Source organism: Microcaecilia unicolor, chromosome 1 (genome assembly GCF_901765095.1).
Source record: "Microcaecilia unicolor chromosome 1, aMicUni1.1, whole genome shotgun sequence".
Taxonomy (NCBI): Eukaryota; Metazoa; Chordata; class Amphibia; order Gymnophiona; family Siphonopidae; genus Microcaecilia; species Microcaecilia unicolor.
Genome location: NC_044031.1, coordinates 553,814,011 through 553,834,786, shown reverse-complemented (window position 1 = coordinate 553,834,786; position 20,776 = coordinate 553,814,011). Strand labels below are relative to the sequence as shown.

At 40.7% G+C, this 20,776-nt stretch overlaps 1 protein-coding gene across 1 annotated transcript in view; it reads left to right on the top strand.

Annotated features, from left to right (window-relative positions):
* UBR5 (ubiquitin protein ligase E3 component n-recognin 5) overlaps positions 1-20,776 on the top strand; it is a 651,214-nt gene that overhangs the window by 116,119 nt on the left and 514,319 nt on the right. Inside the window, 3 exon segments of the mRNA XM_030189847.1 lie at positions 11,601-11,717; positions 11,811-11,921; positions 18,827-18,981. Coding sequence (XP_030045707.1) covers positions 11,601-11,717; positions 11,811-11,921; positions 18,827-18,981 — 383 coding nt within the window.

Genomic DNA, 20,776 nt, shown 5'->3' with positions numbered 1-20,776 from the left:
TTTTGGGAATTTTATAGTCAATTATACAAAGAGGAGAGGGTAGCCACAAGGGAGGAAATAGAGAATTACATTGAGGGGATAGACCTACAGAGAGTATCGGAGGAGGTCAGAGATAGAATATCATCAGAAATAACATTAGAGGAGATGGAGGAAGTTATATCCGACCTCCCTAATCATAAGGCCCCAGGTCCTGATGGGTTTCCGATGAGGTTCTATAAGATATATAAGAAATGGCTGGCCCCTCTGTTATTGAAAGTGCTTACCTCTTTTGATGAAGGGACTGAACTGCCCTATTCTTGGAGACTAGCGGAAGTAGTATTAATACTGAAGCCAGGGAAGGACCCACAGCAATGCGGGTCATATAGGCCAATATCGCTCTTAAATACTGATTACAAGATCTTTACGAAAATTCTGTAGCGAAGGCTGAGGGGGGTGATGCCACGATTAATACATACAGATCAAACTGGGTTCATTGAAGGACGACAGGGTACAGATAACATTCGATGCCTGATGCATGTTATACAGCAGGTGGGGGATGAGACGGAACCGGTTCTCCTGCTCTCAGTAGACGCAGAGAAGGCTTTTGATCGGGTGGACTGGACCTTTTTGCATACAGCGGTGAAACGGACGGGTATGGGGGATAGATTCTATAGATGGATTCAGTTGTTGTATACTGCACCCATGGCCACCCTAAAGATTAATGGGATGCAGTCCAGACCAGTCTGGCTCTTTAGGGGACCGAGACAGGGGTGTGCCCTGTCCCCCCTACTGTTTGCACTGAGCATAGAGCCCCTAGTGCGAAAAATTAGAGAACATGAGGGAATCAAGGGAGTAGTTAGGGGCCAACAAGAACAAAAGCTTATGCTTTTTGCTGACGACATACTGCTGACTCTCTCGCACCCAACTAAATCGTTGCAAGTGGTGATGGAGGTGATAACACAATATGGGCGTATGTCTGGTTTCAAGATTAATATAGCAAAATCGGAAATCCTCAATCTGACTGCATCTCAGGGAGAGGTCCAGGAGATAAGAGAGATATCCCTTTGTATGGGCCCCTAAATCTATTAAATATCTGGGGGTTCAGATTACACATAGAGTTGAGCAGCTGTTTCAGGCTAACTACCCAAGCAAAGTTAAAGAGCTCTTTCAAGAACTGGACAGATGGGAGGGATTAACGGTGTCATGGACAGGCAGAATTAATGCGATAAAGATGATAATATTACCTAAGCTATTGTAGCTCTTTGCGGCCCTCCCGGTACCGATACCGCGATCCTTTTTCCAACAACTCCATAGGAGAGTCTTTGCCTATATATGGAGAAAGAGGCCCCCAAGGGTTCGTAGAGGGGTTATGCATCAGGCACCAAAGGTAGGGGGTATGGGGGTCCTGGATTTCCATCTCTATTACCAAGCGGCCCAACTTAAAGTCCTGGCCGACTGGACACCGAATACCACTAAGAAGTGGCTGCACTGGGAAAGGGCATGGATGGGCACTCGCTATTTAGGGAACATACTATGGAAACCGAAAGCAACAGTTTTGGCAGAGGCACAGAGACTTCCGATGGGGTTCTCTCATTTGCTTAACACCTGGCTCCAAATAAGAACAAAACTGTTCCCTGAGCGAGTGTATTACTTGCAAATGGCCATATGTGGTGCCCCGGGCTTTCCCCTGGGGGAGGAGGAACACACTTATCGGATGTGGGCTAGCAAGGGGTTGTATATGCTGGGACAGATCTGGGAAGACGGGGAGGTAAAGGGATTTGAAACAGTGAGAGAGGAATATGATCTGGAGGACAGAGACCTAGTTTACTACCATTTTTTGAGGAACTTTCTTAATAAGAGGGCACGCGAAGAACTGGAACTGGCTGAGACGGGGTTAGAGAGGGCGATGAGAGGAGGAGGGGGAAAAGGAAGTATTTCACGTATATATAAGGCGCTATTGCTTCTGACCTCACCACAGGATCATTATGTGGCTAGATGGGAAACTACTCTCCATAAAAATTTTCCTACAGAGTGGTGGGCTAACAGTTTTAGGTTTTTGCTGAAATCCTCGATCACCCAGCCCTTAGTGGAAAATGGTTATAAGATATTATATAGATGGTATTATACACCTGACAGGCTCCATAGGATATACACTAATGTCTCAGAAAACTGTTGGAGAGAATGTGGTGAAAAAGGGACGTTTATGCACATTTGGTGGGAATGCCCCAAGGTACAAATATACTGGGATAAGATTGTGGCGGTGATTAATATGCTAGGAAAGGGGGTATATACACGACAGAATATTGTCTGTTACATGTGCGGCCTAAAGGGTGTAGGGTACAGAAGCATAAATTGGTGATCCACATCTTAGCGGCAGCTAAAATGCAGCTGGCCTGAGCATGGAGACAAGTGGAGCTGCCTTCTATGCAAAAAATAGGATATAAAGTCGACTATATTTATCAGATGTCTAAATTGACTGCGATGAGGAAAGGCCTGACTCAAATATTTCAGAAAATAATATGGGAGCCATAGGAGGAAAAAGAAAACTATTGTGGCTACCATCTAGGGAGGGAGGGAGGGAGGGTGATGAGGGTAGGGGGGGAGGAAAGCTTAAGGGGGGGGGGGAGTGACCTGTTTATAAGTTAATGTTAACTTGGCACTATGTTGTATCTGAGATTTATCAGACCGTGTGGTCACTGTTGTGTACAATTTACTAAAAAACTAATAAAGAAATTATTTAAAAAAAAAAAAAAGGATACCACTTTTCACACCTTTCTTAGGGAGAAATGGGGAGTTTTTGAGCGGTACAATGGAAGACATATACACCAACGCATCTGGGCCCTATATGCAGTAATCTCCCCTCGTATCACCACCTTCGCTGTTTCCCAATAAAGGCTATGTTGGTGCTAGAGGGTAGTCGAAATGCAGTAGGAGCAAATAGGTGCGCTGCTGTGAATGCTAGGCAGGCTGGCAGGAAAATGGCCGGCTTTGGGCGTGGCCTGCTGGAGCTTACACACATGCACGGTTATGCGCATCGAGGCTCTGGCAGGCTTCAATTTTTTTCTGCCTGGCAGGCTACCACATCTGGTTGTAGACAGCCGCCGACAAGTGAGGTTAGTCCGGAGATGTTTCATTGATGGGGCAGCCTGAGGAGTGACAGGAGAGCCAGGTAAGAGGTCTCTTGACCTCAAATTTTATTCAATTTTTGTTGGGCTTTTCTGGGGACCTTTGTGCTAAAGCTCCACAGAGCCATTTTAAAATTTATTTTTTTTGTGGTTGGGAAGGTCTGAAGGCTTTTTAAAAGGTAGGCTCACATATTTTAGAGCCTTCAAAATTTCAGATTTATATATAATGTGGTCTAGATTACACTGAACTGCAATAGATTTATGGATTGTTTTTGTTAAAATTCTGTGCAGTTCTTACTGTATTTTATTGCAAAATCTATTTTTCCCATTAAAGATAATGGGGGGAAAATAGCTTTCAAAATGGAGATTTCTTCAAAGTTCCATGACGAGAGAAAAATCCAAACATTCTGTGTGCTGACGGCTGATTTGTTAAGAGGGGTCAAGTGGCCCTAGCCAAGTCCCTATTGCCTGGGCAGCAGCTGTTTGGACGACTGCCAGAGGAGCCCAAGCCTTGGAAGAGAGTGGATGCTTATGTGCAGCTCTGCAGAGTGTGAACAGGGAAAAGTTTGTAAAAATGCAGAGAAAGATGGTCTTTAATAAGGTTGTGTGAAGAAGAAAGTGTGCTGGGCAAAAGTTTTTGGCTTTGAAGGACCGAGATTAAGAAAGGTAAAACAGCCCCTTTTAGTCTAGTTTGGAATTAGTAACTGGTGATTGTGCTGCTGCTGAGAAAGAGGTCTGCAGTGACTAGTTTTAACCTAAGAGTGGTCTAATTGGTGTGAGGCCTTTCACAGTGCTCTGTGAGCTTATTTAAAAAGCAAGTTCTGCCTGAGAAAGTTTGCTGGAAAAATTGATTGACTGAAATAATGAGTGAAAGCATTGTACTGCAGTGATTAGGAAAACTGTAGAAAGTGCTGTATTGTAAGACTGGGCCGAGACCTTAGCCAACGCTCCTATAACATAGGGAGACCAGTGCCAGAATAGGAATCCTTCAGGGAAAATGATCTTTTGTTTAAAATCAGAGAGCCCCATATTGCCTGAATTGAATCTAGAAAAGTGTTTGTGATTTTAAAAGGAAAGAGAGAAAGTTAGTTTTCCTTCCCTTCATTTGTTTATTGCGCCATTGAATCAGGCTTCAGAGGTGAGCGGTGGAGAAACAACACATCACTGGAGCAACAAGAGCCCCTCCACAAGCAAGTCGAAAGCCTAGACCAAGTGTGATCTGCAGATAAATGTTTGCCTCTACACAAAGTACATTCGAAAGAGCATCAGAGGGAGTCTTTGTTAGGATTAGGGAGGAGTATTAAACTTACCTAGGTGAGAATAAAGTCTGAGATCTTGAGCTGGGTGGACGTGATACTTGAAAGAGAAAATAACACAAATAATCCTTAAAGAAAAGTTTAAATAGTGGAGGAAAGATTGTAGGATTGAAAGTTATAAGAAAAGACCCATCTGGCAAACATTCTGTTGATTGAGGAATTTATCAAAAATGAGTTTCAGCTGAAGGCATGAGTCAAAGCAAGCTGACTTGCGAATCACTGGGAGGATGCTGGGGTAGGAACGAGCAATACAACACATGACTACAAACTGCAAGTCGTAAACCATTAACCAGAAAGGAAACAGACTGAGAATGCAGCACAACAACTACAGTGTTAGTGCATGGTGGTCTCCTTAAACCTTTTGTAGCTCGGCTGGATCGCTGTAATGCTTGGTGCTATTGTGAAGATGCATTGAAGGCGCGCTAGTTACTTGGAGGTGTTCAAGAAACAGTTTCCCCTGACACAGCCATTTAGTGGCGAAACAGGGCTTCCCTGTCGGGAAATGAAGAGAGTGCAGGAATGGATTAAGTAACTGCACAGATACGTGGAAGAAGAGTTACGTTTGATTCACCATCCAAGATAAGTAATTGTTTTTCGTTACATTGTATTTAGCAGCAGTGTCTTCATCCATGAGTGTTTGAAAGGGTGCTATGGCAGATACAGTATGAAAGTAATTTAAGTGGAGTTTTTTAAAGACTAAAAGGCGTGTCCTTTAAAAAGAGGAGTGTACGGTTTCACTGAGGTCTTTTTTTCTCCACCATTTTTCATAATTGGGAGTCTATATTCACCCTTGAACACTTTTGTCATTGTAGAATCTTTAAAGATTGTGGTTATTTCAAGTACCCCAATACTGACTGGGTAAATGTAACATCCAGGCACGCTAGGGAGGTAAAATTCTTTGATGAAATCAAGGACTGCTTTATGGAGCAGCTGGTACAGGAGCTGACGAGAAAAGGAAAAATTCTAGTCCTAGTCCTTAGTGGAGCACATGATCTGGTGCGGGAGGTAATGGTACTGGGGCCGCTTGATAACAGTGATCATAATATGATCAGATTTGATATTAACTTTTAAGTAAGTATACATAGGAAATCAAATACATAAGCGTTTAACTTTCAAAAAGGAGACTGTGATAAAATGAGATGAATGGTGAAAAAAAACTTAGATTAGCAGCAGCGAGGGTCAAAAATTTACATCAGGCGTGGATGCTGTTCAAAGACAACATCTTGGAAGCCCAGGCTAAATATATTCCGCGTATTAAAGAAGGAGGACGGAAGACCAAATGACAGCCGGCGTGGTTAAAAAGTGAGGTGAAGGATGCTATTAGAGCTAAAAGAAAATCCTTCAGAAAATGGAAGAAGGAACCAACTGAAAATAATAATAATAATAATAGAGCTGAAAAATGAACTTGTGGAGCTACTGTTAGTAATATGCAATTTATCCCTAAAATCAGGTGTGGTACCGGAAGATTGGAGGGTGGCCAATGTAACGCCGATTTTTAAAAAGGGTTCCAGAGGAGATCCAGGAAATTATAGACCGGTGAGTCTGATGTCGGTGCCGGGAAAAATGGTAGAGGCTATTATTAAGAATAAAATTACAGAGCACATACAAAAGCATGGGCTACTGAGACAAAGTCAGCACAGATTTAGTGAAGGGAAGTCTTGCCTCACAAATCTACTGCATTTTTTCGAGGGGGTGAACAAACATGTGGACAAAGGGGAGCCGGTCGATATTGTATATCTAGATTTTCAGAAGGCGTTTGACAAAGTGCCTCATGAAAGACTCCAAAGGAAACTGGAGAGTCATGGGATCGGAGGCAGTGTATTATTATGGATTAAGAGCTGGTTAAAAGATAGGAAGCAGAGAGTAGGGTTGAATGGTCATTATTCTCGATGGAGAAGGGTAGTTAGTGGGGTCCCTCAGGGGTCTGTGCTGGGACCACTGCTTTTTAACATATTTATAAATGACCTTGAGATGGGAGTAACTAGTGAAGTAATTACATTCGCAGATGACACAAAGTTATCCAGGGTCGTCTCGTCACGGGAGGAGTGTGAAAGATTACAAGAGGACCTCGTGAGACTGGGGGATTGGGCGTCCAAATGGCAGATGAAGTTCACCGTTGACAAGTGCAAAGTGATGCACGTGGGAAGGAGAAACCCGAATTATGGCTATGTCATGCAAGGTTCCGCTTTAGGAGTTACGGACTGAGAAAGGGATCTGGGAGTCATCATGGATAGGACGTTGAAATCTTCCACTTAGTGTGCTGTGGCGGCTAAGAAGGCGAACAGAATGTTGAGTATTAGAAAAGGGATGGAAAACAAGCATGAGGATGTTATAATGCCATTATATCGCTCCATGGTGCGACCGCACCTGGAGTATTGTGTTCAGTTCTGGTCGCCTCATCTCAAAAAAGATATAAAGGAATTGGAGAAGGTGCAGAGAAGGGCGACGAAAATGATAAAAGGGATGGGACAACTACCTTATGAGGAGAGGTTAAGAAGGCTAGGACTCTTTAGCCTGGAGAAAAGGTGGCTGAGGGGTGATATGATAGATGTGTACAAAATAATGAGTGGGGTAGAGCGGACAGATGTGAAGCGTTGTTTATGCTTTCTAACAATAATAGAACCAGGGGACACAAGCTGAAATTAGAATGTGGTAGGTTTAAAACAAATTGGAGAAAGTTTTTCTTTACTCAGTGTGTGGTTAGACTCTGGAACTCATTGCCGGAGAAGGTAGTGACGGCAGCTGACCTTGCTGAGTTTAAAGGGGGTCTGGACAGATTCCTGAAGGAAAAGTCCATTGATCGTTATTAAATTTTGGGGTTTTGCCAGGTTCTTGGGGCCTGGATTGGCCGCTGTCGGAGATGGAGTGCTGGGCTTGATGGACCTGTGGTCTTTTCCCAGCATGGCAGTGCTTATGTGTTTAGCATAAGGAATGTCAAGTCAAATGCAAAGTGCTGATAGGGAAGGCAAAGAGGGACTTTGAAAAAAAGATTGCATTGGAGGCAAAAACACATAGTAAATTTTTTTTTTAGGTATAATAAAAGCAGGAAGCAGGCAAAAGAATCGGTTGGACTGCTAGATTACTGAGGGGTAAAAGGGGCGATCAGGGAAGACAAAGCTATAGCGGAGAGATTAAATGAATTCTTTGCTTCGGTCTTCACCAAGGAAGATTTTGGAGAGATACCGGTGCCAGAAGTGGTATTCAAAGCTGACGAGTCGGAGTAACTGAATGAATTCCCTGTAGACCTGGAGGATGTAATGGGGCAGTTTTACAAATTGAAGAGTTGCAAATCTCCTGGACCGGATGGTATTCATCCCAGAGTACTGATAGAACTGAAAAATTAACTTGTAGAGCGTCTGTTACTAATATGTAATTTATCCTTAAAATTGAGCGTGGTACTGGAAGATTGGAGGGTGCCAATGTAATGCTGATTTTTAAAAAAGGTTCCAGAGTAGATCTGGGAAGTTATGGACCGGTGAGTCTGACGTCGGTGCCGGCAAAATGGTGGAGACTATTATAAAGAACAAAATTACAGAGCATATTCAAAATCATTGATTAGTGAGACAAAGTCAACATGAATTTAGTGAAGGGAAATCTTGCCTCACCAATCTGTTACATTTCTTTGAAGGGGTGAACAAACGTGGATAAAGGTGAGCCAGTTGATATTGTGCATCTGGATTTTCAGAAGGCGTTTGACAAAGTACCTCATGAAAGACTCCAGAGGAAATTGGAGAGTCATGGGATAGAAGGTAGTAAAAACTGGTTAAAAGATAGAAAATAGAGTAGGGTTAAATGGTCAGTATTTTCAATGGAGAAGGGTAGTTAGTGGGGTTCCCCAGGGGTCTGTGCTGGGACCGCTGATTTTTAACACATTTATAAATGACCTAGAGATGGAAGTAACTAGTGAGGTAATTAAATTTGCTGATGACACAAAGTTATTCAAAGTCAAATCGCGGGAAGATTGTGAAAAATTATAAGAGGACCTTACGAGACTGGAAGACTGGGCAACGAGAACGATAAAGGGATGGGGCGAATTCCCTATGAGGAAAGGGTAAAGCGGCTAGGGCTCTTCAGCCTGGAGAAAAGGCAGCTGAAAGGAGGTATGGTAGAGATCTATAAAATAGTGAGTGGTTTTGAATGGGTAGATGTGAAGCGTCTGTTTACGCTTTCCAAAATTACTAGGACTAAGCAGCATGCGATGAAGCTACAAAGTAGTAAATTTAAAACAAATCCGAGAAAAATTTTCTTCACTAAACATGTAATTAAACTCCGGAATTCATTGCCAGAGAATGTGGTAAAGGCGGTTAGCTTAGCAGAATTTTAAAAAGGTTTGGATGGCTTCCTAAAGGAAAAGTCCATAGACCATTATTAAATTGGACTTGGGGAAAATCCACTATTTCTGGGATAAGCAGTATAAAATGTTTTGTACTCTTTGGGATCTTGTCAGTTATTTGTGACCTGGATTGGCCACTATTGTAAACAGGATGCTGGGCTTGATAGACCTTTGGTGTTTCCCAGTATGGCAATACTTATGTACTTACGTTATAAAAGGTCTTGGGCACTCTGCAGTGAATATTATGATACTTCATTACTGTTCTTCATTTTCTCTTTTGGGGTTTATAAGAAAAATAAAATCATATTTTTGCTGTTCTTAAACTGTGTCCACACCTTATACAGACTTTTAACCTTTATAGACCCTCTTTTTAGTTTCTAATTTCCTTATTTTATGACAGTTTTTCTTCATGTAAAAGCCTGTTTTATATTTGAAAAATTCCTTGTTTAAACTTGTGTGGCTTTAACATGAATCAGAAGATGGTGCATGCTTTTGTATGGGTTACACTCAGAATGGTGTTGTATGCTTTCATTTTATAAAATATGCAAGCACACATAGTTATATGTACACTTTACACTATCGTCTGAGCAGGTATAAATTTGTGCTTTTGAATTTGTCCACTGTAGGAGCTGGTTCTGGGTGCCTCTGTTCTAAAGGCACATATAGTAGGTGCTTATGGTGCCTTTATAAAAGAGGCTTTAAATAGATGCCTTTTTTTTTTTTATCTCTGTGCAGGTATTCTTTTGTAAAATTGCCCTTAAATCGTGCTTAAATACAGACTATTCTTTAGATAGGGTTCACAAACTTTATTTCTTAACACTTTAGCAGTTCATATAACTTAAAGTGTTGATTCTATTGGAACATTGGTGGTGAATGGAATTCGCTCGGAGGAGGGAAAGGTGAGTAGTGGAGTGTCTCAGGGATCGGTGCTGGGGCCGATTCTGTTCAATATATTTGTGAGTGACATTGCCGAAGGGTTAGAAGGTAAAGTTTGCCTATTTGCGGATGATACTAAGATCTGTAACAGAGTGGACACCCGGGAGGGAGTGGAAAACATGAAAAAGGATTTGAGGAAGCTAGAAGAATGGTCTAAGGTTTGGCAATTAAAATTCAGTGCGAAGAAATGCAAAGTGGTGCACTTAGGGAATAGAAATCCACGGGAGACGTATGTGTTAGGCGGGGAGAGTCTGATAGGTACGGGCGGAGAGAGGGATCTTGGGGTGATAGTATTTGAGGATTTGAAGGCGACGAAAGTGTGAGAAGGCGGTGGCTGTAGCTAGAAGGTTGTTAGGCTGTATAGAGAGAGATGTGACCAGCAGAAGAAAGGGGGTGTTGATGCCCCTGTATAAGTCGTTGGTGAGACCCCACCTGGAGTATTGTGTTCAGTTTTGGAGGCCGTATCTTGTTAAGGATGTAAAAAGAATTGAAGCGGTGCAAAGAAAAGCTACGAGAATGGTATGGGATTTGCGTTACAAGACGTATGAGGAGAGACTTGCTGAACTAAACATGTATACTCTGGAGGAAAGAAGAAACAGGGGTGATATGATACAGACGTTCAAATATTTGAAAGGTATTAATCCGCAAACAAACCTTTTCTGGAGATGGGAAGATGGTAGAACGAGAGGACATGAAATGAGATTGAAGGGGGGCAGACTCAAGAAAAATGTCAGGAAGTATTTTTTTCACGGAGAGAGTAGTGGATGCTTGGAATGCCCTCCCGTGGGAGGTGGTGGAAATGAAAACGGTAACGGAATTCAAACATGCGTGGGATAAGCATAAAGGAATCCTGTGCCGAAGGAATGGATCCTCAGGAGCTTAGTCAAGATAGGGAGGCGGGGCTGGTGGTAGGGAGGAGGGGATAGTGCTGGGAATGACTTATACGGTCTGTACCAGAGCCGGTGGTGAGAAGCGGGACTGGTGGTTGGGAGGCGGGGATAGTGCTGGGCAGACTTGTACGGTCTGTGCCAGAGCTGTTGGTTGGGAGGCGAGGATAGAGCTGGGCAGACTTATACGGTCTGTGCCAGAGCCAGTGGTTGGGAGGCGGGGATAGTGCTGGGCAGACTTATACGGTCTGTGCCCTGAAGAGCACAGGTACAAATCAAAGTAGGGTATACACAAAAAGTAGCACATATGAGTTATCTTGTTGGGCAGACTGGATGGACCGTGCAGGTCTTTTTCTGCCGTCATCTACTATGTTACTATGTTAACATAGCGAAGGAAGAACAGAGGGAAGTCCTTAGAGAAGTTAGATTTCTGTACACCCCCGCTGGATTCTAAAGGAAACTGAGAAAGGCATGTTTTATTGATACTAAAATGTAAAATATAGATTTATAGTAGCAATGTAGATGATGGCAAATAAAGGCCAAAATGGCCTATTTAATTTGCTCAGTAACACTTGGGTTTACAAAGGTGTGCTATAGGCACATTAACGTTTTTAATGCATGTTAAACACTCGTGCATGTCAATCGCTAATGTGCCTGTAGGAATGTATTGGCGCATTAGCGTTCCAAAAATGCAAGCACTCCTTAGTAAACATACCCCTAAAATGGTTAGAGTTGTGATGTGCTCCACCTGCACACAAATATTTTTAAAAAGTAAAATAAATATGAATAAATATTTTAAATTTCTGCAGAGCTAAGGTGTTGATTTTGCTTTCCTATAGGATTTATACATCACTTTTCTGTTTTCTTTTTTTCCATATACGTATGTTACATAGTATTCTACATAAAACAGAGAACATTGATATAAAAAAAAAATACTTACAACATTGGGCCTGATGGCAAAAGATATTCATATATGCGCAGAATATCAGGAAACTATGAAGTAATTCTTTATTTACTTTTGTAGGATGGGACAAAATTTATTTCCATTGGAGCATTGTACTCTGAGCTTGTAGCAGTGAGCAGTAAAGGGGAGCTATATCAGTGGAAGTGGATGGAATCAGAACCTTACCGGAATGCGCAAGTAAGTCATTCATATCCTTTCTATAAGAGGAACAAATCTGTGCTGTTTTGTTCAGATTAACTAACATTTATTTTTTTTTTTATATTTTTTAAGAATCTCTCATTGCATCATCCCAGAGCAACATTTTTGGGGTTAATCAATGAAAAGATAGTTCTACTTTCTGCAAATAGTATTCGAGCAACTGTAGCCACAGAAAATAATAAGGTATGAAACGTTATATTTTGGGCCGTTCCCCAATTAAATATTTAATTTTATTTATATTTGTATGCAATAATATAAAGCACTTTGATTGTTCTACAGAAAGGTGATAGATATATCAAGAATCTTATAAGCATAAAACCTAAAAACCTTTACATTTTGTTTTTAGTTTAATTTTTCATCAGAAAGCAGTCTAAATATCTAAATTTGCTTTTTGTTGTGAAGTAGTTAGAGGATTTAAACAAAGGAAAAATGCTGGGCCAACCAAGGACTTGACAGACAGTTGATCATGTTTTTTTAGAGCAGGGGTGTACAACCTCAGCTCTCGTCAGGTTGGGTTTTCAATGATTTCTCCAATGAATATGCGTGAGATCTATTTGCATACAGTGGAGGCAGTACATGCAAATAGATGTCATGCATATTCATTGGAGAAATCCTAAAAACCCAACTGAATTGCATCCCTCCTACTCTAGAGTCTGGCGTATTCTGGCTGATACTGCTAATGTAAATCTGTAGTTTGGGAGTGGCTGACTTCTGAGGCATGTTCTAAGGACCACCTATGCAAATTTTTTTTTTTTTTTGGTTTTTACGAGATTAGGGTCATTATTAAAAAGCTGGAAATAAAATATTTTTAAAAAGCTGACTTAACTTCGAGAGGTTCTCAGAGGACAAATAGGATAACTCCTCACAAGTAGATGACCTCATGCAATAAAACCAGGAGCATTGTAAGCAAAGTTTAGAGTTGTTTTATCGAGAGAGTTCTGCTGTGCATGTGCAGGAGTTCTGCATCAGTGCCATCACAGTATGCTGTTTCCCTTCCCCAAATCGATAGAGCACAAAGGGCATGACTTTCTCTGCTGGCAGTATTTGAAATTCCAGTTAAAAGTGGTTTTGCAGCTTTGGACCACCCTGGATTCATTTACTATATCCCAGTTGGCTTTTCTGATCACATTTAAGTTTTTTTTTTTGTTGTTTTTGTTTATTGTAAATGTGACTTTGGCCTGTACTGATACTAGTATATTGAATCGCATTGGTCAAAAGTTTGTAATCACATTCTTTAGTTTCACTTTAGCTATTTTTTTCCCAGAAAGTGAAGAAGGCAAGTGGTTTTGGGATATGGAAAGTTGGTTGATGAAGAACAATTTAAAGATCAACCATACAAAGACAGATCTATGTTTGCATAGACCCAAAAATTGTACAGGAAAGATTCAGTTGGGAGTGCAGATCCTGACTCCAAAAGGAGGAGATTAAAGTGCTGGGGGTGCTTTTGCATACAGTCCTTACTTTTGAGAAACAAGTGGAGAGGGGGTAAAGAAATGTCAATTTCATTTATGGAACATTTGATATTTGTATCCCTATTTTGAATTGGTGCATTTGATCTCCCTGGTACATTGGGGGTGGAGGGAAGAATTACCTCTAGGCTCTGCTGAAAAAGTTGCATCTTATTCAGAATATGGCGGCAAGGGTGTTTATAGACACTAAATTGTGTGATCATATTTGTCTAGTATTGAGGGAACTCCACTGGTTACCCAACGGACAGAGAACAAAGTTTAAAATTTTGACATTGGTTGTAAAAATTATGATGGGCGTGGTTCTAAGAGATTTAGTGAACTGTATTAGGGAATATAAACTGGTGGGAGGTCCACAGGGTTCAGTACTGTCACCCTTACTGTTCAGTATTTTTCTAAGTCCATTAGCCACTCTTATACAGCCTTTAATATCAAAGTTTACATCTATGCAGACAATATGTAGTTTATCCTACATCTCCTTTAAACATTGATCTGCAGCCTCGCCTTTCTGCAATGGCAGATTGGCTGTTGCGTAACAATCTGAAGTTAAACCCAGAAAGACAACATGCTTTATAACAGGTCTATTACCTACCTCCACAACTTTTCCTGTACTTTTTGGCTTACCACTCAAACCTGTTTTCTGTTTTTGTTACCTTGGAGTTTGGTTTGATTCTCAGCTTTCTTTTGTTGAACATATTTCAGATGTAATTAGAGTAGGTTTGCCAAACTACGCTCTTTTCATACTATACATTCACTAGATTTTCAGTCACTACATAAAGCACTCCATGCATTGCTAATATCGCGTTTAGATTGCTGTAATATGATTTACCACAATCTCAATTGAATAGGCTCCAAACTGTTCAGAATTGCGCTGCTTGTTTTCTTTGTAAGATTAATAGGTGGGAACATGCATTCCCTTTATTGCATCAGTTACACTGGCTTCCTATTAAGTTCCATTTTCTCTTTAAAATTCTTATTTTAGTTCACAAGGTGTATTATCGTTTATCGTTTATTTATTTTCTATACCGTTTCTTATTGCATACACAAACCAGAATGGTTTACATCTTAAACAATAAAATATCAAAATTTAAAATAACATATAAGAACTCCATTAATTTGACAGGAAAGCACAGCAAGCTAAAAACATCCATTCTAAAGAGTAAAAAACATCAGTGGACAAATACATTCATAACAAGTTTATATAAGCAGACATATGATTTGTTACCCATGTTCCTCTTTTTCATCCCAGATTACTTTCAAATATATTCTGAAATAGATGTGTTTTTAGAAGTTTGCGAAACTTAACATACGATTCTTCCAATCTAATAGTTTTAGGAAGACAATTCCAGAGTGGTACCCCTTTGTACTTATCTAATCTGATCATTCCGTCAACTTAGATCCCTCGATTCACACAGATTACTTATACCCAACCCTAGGCATGAGGTTGCTAGACACACTACCTTTTCTTGTCTGGCTCCCTCACTTTGGAATTGCCTCCGAAACACTTTACGTTCTAAGATGTCATTTCAAAGATTTAAAGCCCTTCTAAAAGCTCATTATTTTCAGCAAGCTTTTGATTCCGGTTAATGATGTGGTCCTTGGTACACAGCTTGCGGGTTTGAAGTGTGCATAGTCTTGTATGATTGGTTGTTGTCTGTCCTATTTATAATGGAGTTCTTTTTTATTTTATTGTATTTTATTGTAAATCGCTTAGCTCCTTTTTTGGTATTTGGCAGTATGTTTCGTTTTAATAAGTGTAAACACATTCAACAGAGGCTAGGAAGTGTATTAACTGAGACAAGCAAGCAGGCCTTCTTATTAAGGTCTTACTTAAACTGTTGGCACAGTATAACTTCAAACAGTTGGATTTTCAGCATAATAAAGAACGGATACATAAGTACATAAGTAATGCCATACTGGGAAAAGACCAGAGGTCCATTGAGCCCAGCATCCTGTCCCCCGACAGCGGCCAATCCAGGTCAAGGGCACCTGGCAAGCTACCCAAACGTACAAACATTTTATACATGGTATTCCTGAAATTGTGGATTTTTCCCATTTAGTAGCGGTCTATGGACTTGTCCTTTAGGAAGCCGTCCAACCCCTTTTTATACTCTGCCAAGCTAACCGCCTTCACTATGTTCTCCGGCAACGAATTCCAGAGTTTAATTATGCGTTGGGTAAAGAAAAATTTTCTCCTATTTGTTTTAAATGTACTACACTGTAGTTTCATCGCATGCCCCCTAGTCCTAGTATTTTTGGAAAGCGTGAACAAACGCTTCTCATCCACCTGCTCCACTCCACTCATTATTTTATATACCTCTATCATGTCTCCCCTCAGCCGTCTCTTCTCCAAGCTGAAAAGCCCTAACCTCCTTAGTCTTTCTTCATAGGGAAGTCGTCCCATCCCCGCTATCATTTTTGTCGCCCTTCGCTGCACCTTTTCCAGTTCTACTATATCTTTCTTGAGATGTGGCAACCAGAATTGAACACAATGCAGTCACACCATGGAGCGCTATAACGGCATTATAACATCCTCACACCTGTTCTCCATACCTTTCCTAATAATACCCAACATTCTATTCGCTTTCCTAGCTGCAGCAGCACACTGAACAGAAGGTTTCAGTGTATTAGCAACGACGATCCCCAGATCCCTTTCTTGGTCCGTAACTCCTAACGTGGAACCTTGCATGACGTAGCTATAATTCAGGTTCTTTTTTCCCACATGCATCACCTTGCACTTGTCTAGTAGAAATCCCTCCAGATTGCCCACAAAGAGGTTCATGGTCAAATTCCTAGTATCAGAATGTTCAAGAAACTCTTCACCATGTTGGTGACAATATCAACAAACCTCTATTCCACCAGGGGAAGGAAAATGGATTTTATTCTAAGTGTTTCCTGCTCCTAAAGAAGACAGGAGGACTCATCCCATCATAGTCCTCAGGGCTGTGAACATATCCTTAAGGGGGAAAACTCAAGATAGGCATCTGTTTTGTTTTTTTTTTTTGCAAAAAGTATATTGGCTGTGTTCCTTGGATTTTAAGGAGATATATCCAAGTCAGGGGGAGCATCTTTACATAGATTATATTTTAGGCTCATTTTAGCAAACAGCATCTCCAGTATCCTGTGATGCCATTTGGCTAGTATTAGCAACATGACTATTCACTATATAAATACAATGTTTAGCAGTGTTTTGGGGTGCATGTGTTTCCCTGTTTGGACAATTGGCTGGCCAAGAGCGTATCTCAGGCAGGTGCCATAGAATCAATGTAGACAACCATTTGGTACTAAAGCCACTAAGGTTTGTGGTACATTACTCCAAGTCCTGTTAGAGCCTTTTCAGCTCTGCTTGACATGACCTGGATATGAGATAGTTGCTGCAAGAAAGGATTATGACTTTTGCTATCTGTTAGGAAGGAAGTAGGAGAGGCAGTGAACAATCGGGTAGGGCAGGCTTCTCTTGGTGAGTGGTCTGGGAGGGGGCCAGGCTCTTGTTGGAGGGAGATGGGGAGGGCCCAGTGCATATCTAGTCATGCACAGATATTCAGTGTCAGTTCCTGGACATGACCCAGCATTGAATATCTGGTTCTAATTTAGCTAGCAATGATCAGCACTTCAAAAGCCTTTGACTGCCATCAGCTGAATGTTGATCAGCTAGTGGATACACTGAGTTGAATCCTTCAATCATTGAAATGATTTCTGGACAGTAGATAGCAAATGAGAAGCACCCATAGTAGCTCCATTTGACTCTACTCTGAACTTGGAAGTTTCTTAATTCTGTTTGAGGATAAAGACGTACGACAAACTAGCTTCAGTTGCTGTATACCTGTATTGGGGAGAAGTTTTCTGTTTGCTCTATCATCAATCCTTCCAGTAGCAAAGATTTTGCTAAAGTTTGGAAGAAACAGGGGGCTCTGATCCTACTATCCCCTTATTGACCAAGACATATTCCATCATGCCAGGGATCTGATTTATTTGGAGAGTTCTCCAACTTTCATAGCACAGAATTAAGATACTCATATATCATAGTATTAGGTCTTTGGGCCTCACAGCTTGAATGTTGGTGTAGTATTCAGTTCTTGATTTGTCTGACAATGTGTCTTATTCTGGCTTCTAGAAAAGATTAAGGCTTGAGTCCACGCTACAGTGACTGTTAATTCATCTTTTTGATAGTGCTGACTCCACAAATAAAGATATATCAGCTATTCTTATTGTTTTGGTCTTTCCCATCCATTGGTTTGCCTGTTCTAGAAAGATTCCCATAGAATCTATGATGAGCTTAAATGGAAGAGGTTTGCTGTTATAAGTGAGAAGTTTTAAATACTTTTGCTATTCAACACTACAACAGCTGGAATACTCTCTAGATCAATTAGTCGAGTTAAAAACAAAACAAGAACAAACTAAAACTAGCTTGGGGTTTGCCAATCAAGAGGTGGTATCACTCTTATTCTGTCTCTGAAGGTCTCCTCTATATACCTCTTTCTACTTGAATGCCTTCAAGTCTGCAAGTTTAGTTTTATTTGTGCAATTTGCTCATACCTGAATCATTCTAAAAGGTAAACTCATCTCTGTACACACTTAACTTTATTTGCTTTATGTGGGTTTGCTTCTATAAAAGCTTCCCATCAAGGTACTTGCTATGTTTTGGGACCTTAGTATGGTACTAAACTGATGAAAGCTCCTTTTGAGCTACTAGATTCCTGTGAGCTTAAGTATCTGACCTAGGAGGTCTGTCTGTCTTTCTTTGGTTTCTTTTTTGTTGGCCATCACTTCACCATGCAGAATCAGTGGGAGCCATGCTTTAATAATGTATATGCCCTGTACTATGTTTTCTTACAATACATGTCATCAAGGAGTTGGTTTCTCCTCCTCCTCATTACTGAGTGGAACTTCAGTGGACCCATATGATGACATTTATGTAAGAACTACTGCAGATTTGCAGGAGAGCCCTTCTGAATAGCTCAGTTTTGCTTGTGATGTTCTATTCTCAGGCTCCTCCGGAGAATGTCACCTACTTGTGAAAACTGGTACCCTGCTGTCTTCGGAGAAAACTTGTTAGAAGCAAGTGACTTTGCTTTATCCTTGATGTTCAGAGAAACTCAAGAATCATTTCCTAAAAGCCTATATAGTCTCTCTGTAATTCTAGATGAACTCTTACTCCAGACGAGTGTTCACTGAATACAAACTTCAATTGTTAGTGACCTTATGTGCAGCATCATGAAGGGCTAGGCCACCAGCACTCTGCATGTTTCTCATGTAGTTGATACAGAGTTTAAATCCATGGTAGAAGAGATGGAAAAGGTGTCTCTTTATACTGTAGTAAAACTTGGCCTAACAGAGAAGCCCATTTCTAGCCATGGAGTGGGCATTGAGTATTTGATTTTGGTGAAAAGCAGGTGTATGCAGAAATGAAAATAAACTTCTGTCCGTGAGGAATGTTTTTTTTTTTTTTAAGAGTAGTCCCTTCATATAATAGAGGAAGAGTTGTCCAATTTGTTAAAAGATTTAATGTGGTAGAATTCTATGGTTTGAAAACATACTGTAGATTTCTTTCAGAGCACAACTTCAATTTGCTCTAAACCATGATTTTAATGAGCATTTCTATAAACTCTTTTTCTTTGTTAGGTTGCTACTTGGGTGGATGAAACATTAAGTTCTGTAGCTTCTAAATTAGAACACACAGCGCAGATCTTTTCTGAGCTGCAGGGAGAACGAATTGTCTCATTGCACTGTTGTGCTCTTTACACCTGTGCACAATTGGAGAATAATTTGTACTGGTGGTAAGTATATTTTTTAAATGATTGCTTATTATCACTTTTTGAAATTCCCCATGATCATACAGCAGTTTGAATGCTACAAATCACAGTGCTCATGCATTTCAGTGAAGATGCCAATGATAGTGAAATTTCTTAATTTTTCTATTAATCTCCTTTCCTTGAGTCCCACCAGACCAGTCATGACATGAGGATTAGGATTCCCTACGAATAGATGGAAACAGAGAGCAAGCATTTTGTGTTGACATCATTCTCAATTTATTTATCTGATGCAGCAAAGGAACTTGTTGGTATATTCTGGTCAAAGCTAGCTAAATAAATGAATTCCAACTTCCCAGCTAATAACAATCAAGGTGTTTGTCTGTCATCCTTTCCCCTGTGGCAATGCACCCTACTAAGGTAAAGACAACATGAAAAATCAAGAATTCCATCAATGGAGTGAAAGGTAACATCACTTCTTCCATTTCCTCTCTTTGCCCCACCATACAGTACAACTCTGGAAGCTTTGCTGGCTTCTATTTGGATTCTGGACTAATTTGACAGGACTCAAGGAAAGAAAAGTAACAGGTAAGCATAAATTTTACCTTCTGCATTGTCCTGCCAGGCCAGTTCAGATGTGTAAAACATACCTAAGCTGAGATTTAGAGTGGGCAGGAAGAAGCCAGGTCACTTCCAGGACATAAGCTATGCCTCCAAGGGCTATGTTCCCTCTGGCTTGTATATCCGATCAGTAGGACTTTGAAAAAAGAATGTAAGGAAAACCAAGTTGCTGCTTTGAATGTTTCATCATCCACTGGGACAGACCTACACTAAGCACATAAGCATTGCCATACTGGGATAGACTGAAGGTCCATCAAGCCTAGTATTTTGTTTCCAACAGTGGCCAGTCCAGGTCACAAGTACTTGGTAAGATCCCAGAACAGTAAAACACTAAGCCGAGGAAGAAACCTGGGCTCTGGTTGAATGAGATTTGAAAGCCCATTCCTATATGAGATGATGAAATAACTTCCTTTATTTATCTTTGATGGATGCCTTGGATTATGCCTCTATTGAGGACCCGTGAACAGGACAAACAGCTTGTTTGATTTGTTTGTTTTGTTATTTTTTGTTTTGTTACATTTGTACCCCGCGCTTTCCCACTCATGGCAGGCTCAATGCGGCTTACATGGGGCAATGGAGGGTTGAGTGACTTACCCAGAGTCACAAGGAGCTGCCTGTGCCAGGAATCAAACTCAGTTCCTCAGTTCCCGAGGACCAAAGTCCACCACCCTAACCATTAGGCCACTCCTCCACTCTGAGGAAGCTCCCTGTCACTGTGTAGGCTGTGTTCACAGTAAATTTTTTTTTTTTTTTAATTTACAGCTCACATTTTGCAGGACTTCTATTCAGTCTGTGTTGATGCACTAGTTCTCAGTTTTACTTTGAGTTTCCTTTGTTTTGTAAAGGAGACTTTTACTTTCCCTGACATTACAGGCAACTCTCCTTCATTTCTTGTGGTCTGAGATGGGTCTGTTTAACTGTACTTCTATACAACAAAAGAAAAAGCCTGAAGTGACCTGGAATAACTGGATCATCCAAAGATTTCAGAACCAAAAACTACAAAATGAATAACTACGATCTGTGAGCTGAAATTTTATTTTAACTGCTTAGCTATCTTTAAGATTCTGATTTTGTAGAAACTAAAGTTCCTCAACCCCCACTGTATTAAACCTTCAGAGAAAAAAAATCACACAGAAGTGTGACGTATAGCCATTCAGATCTTCAGTTACTAAAAGCCCATAATCTTGCAGGCCTGGTCTGA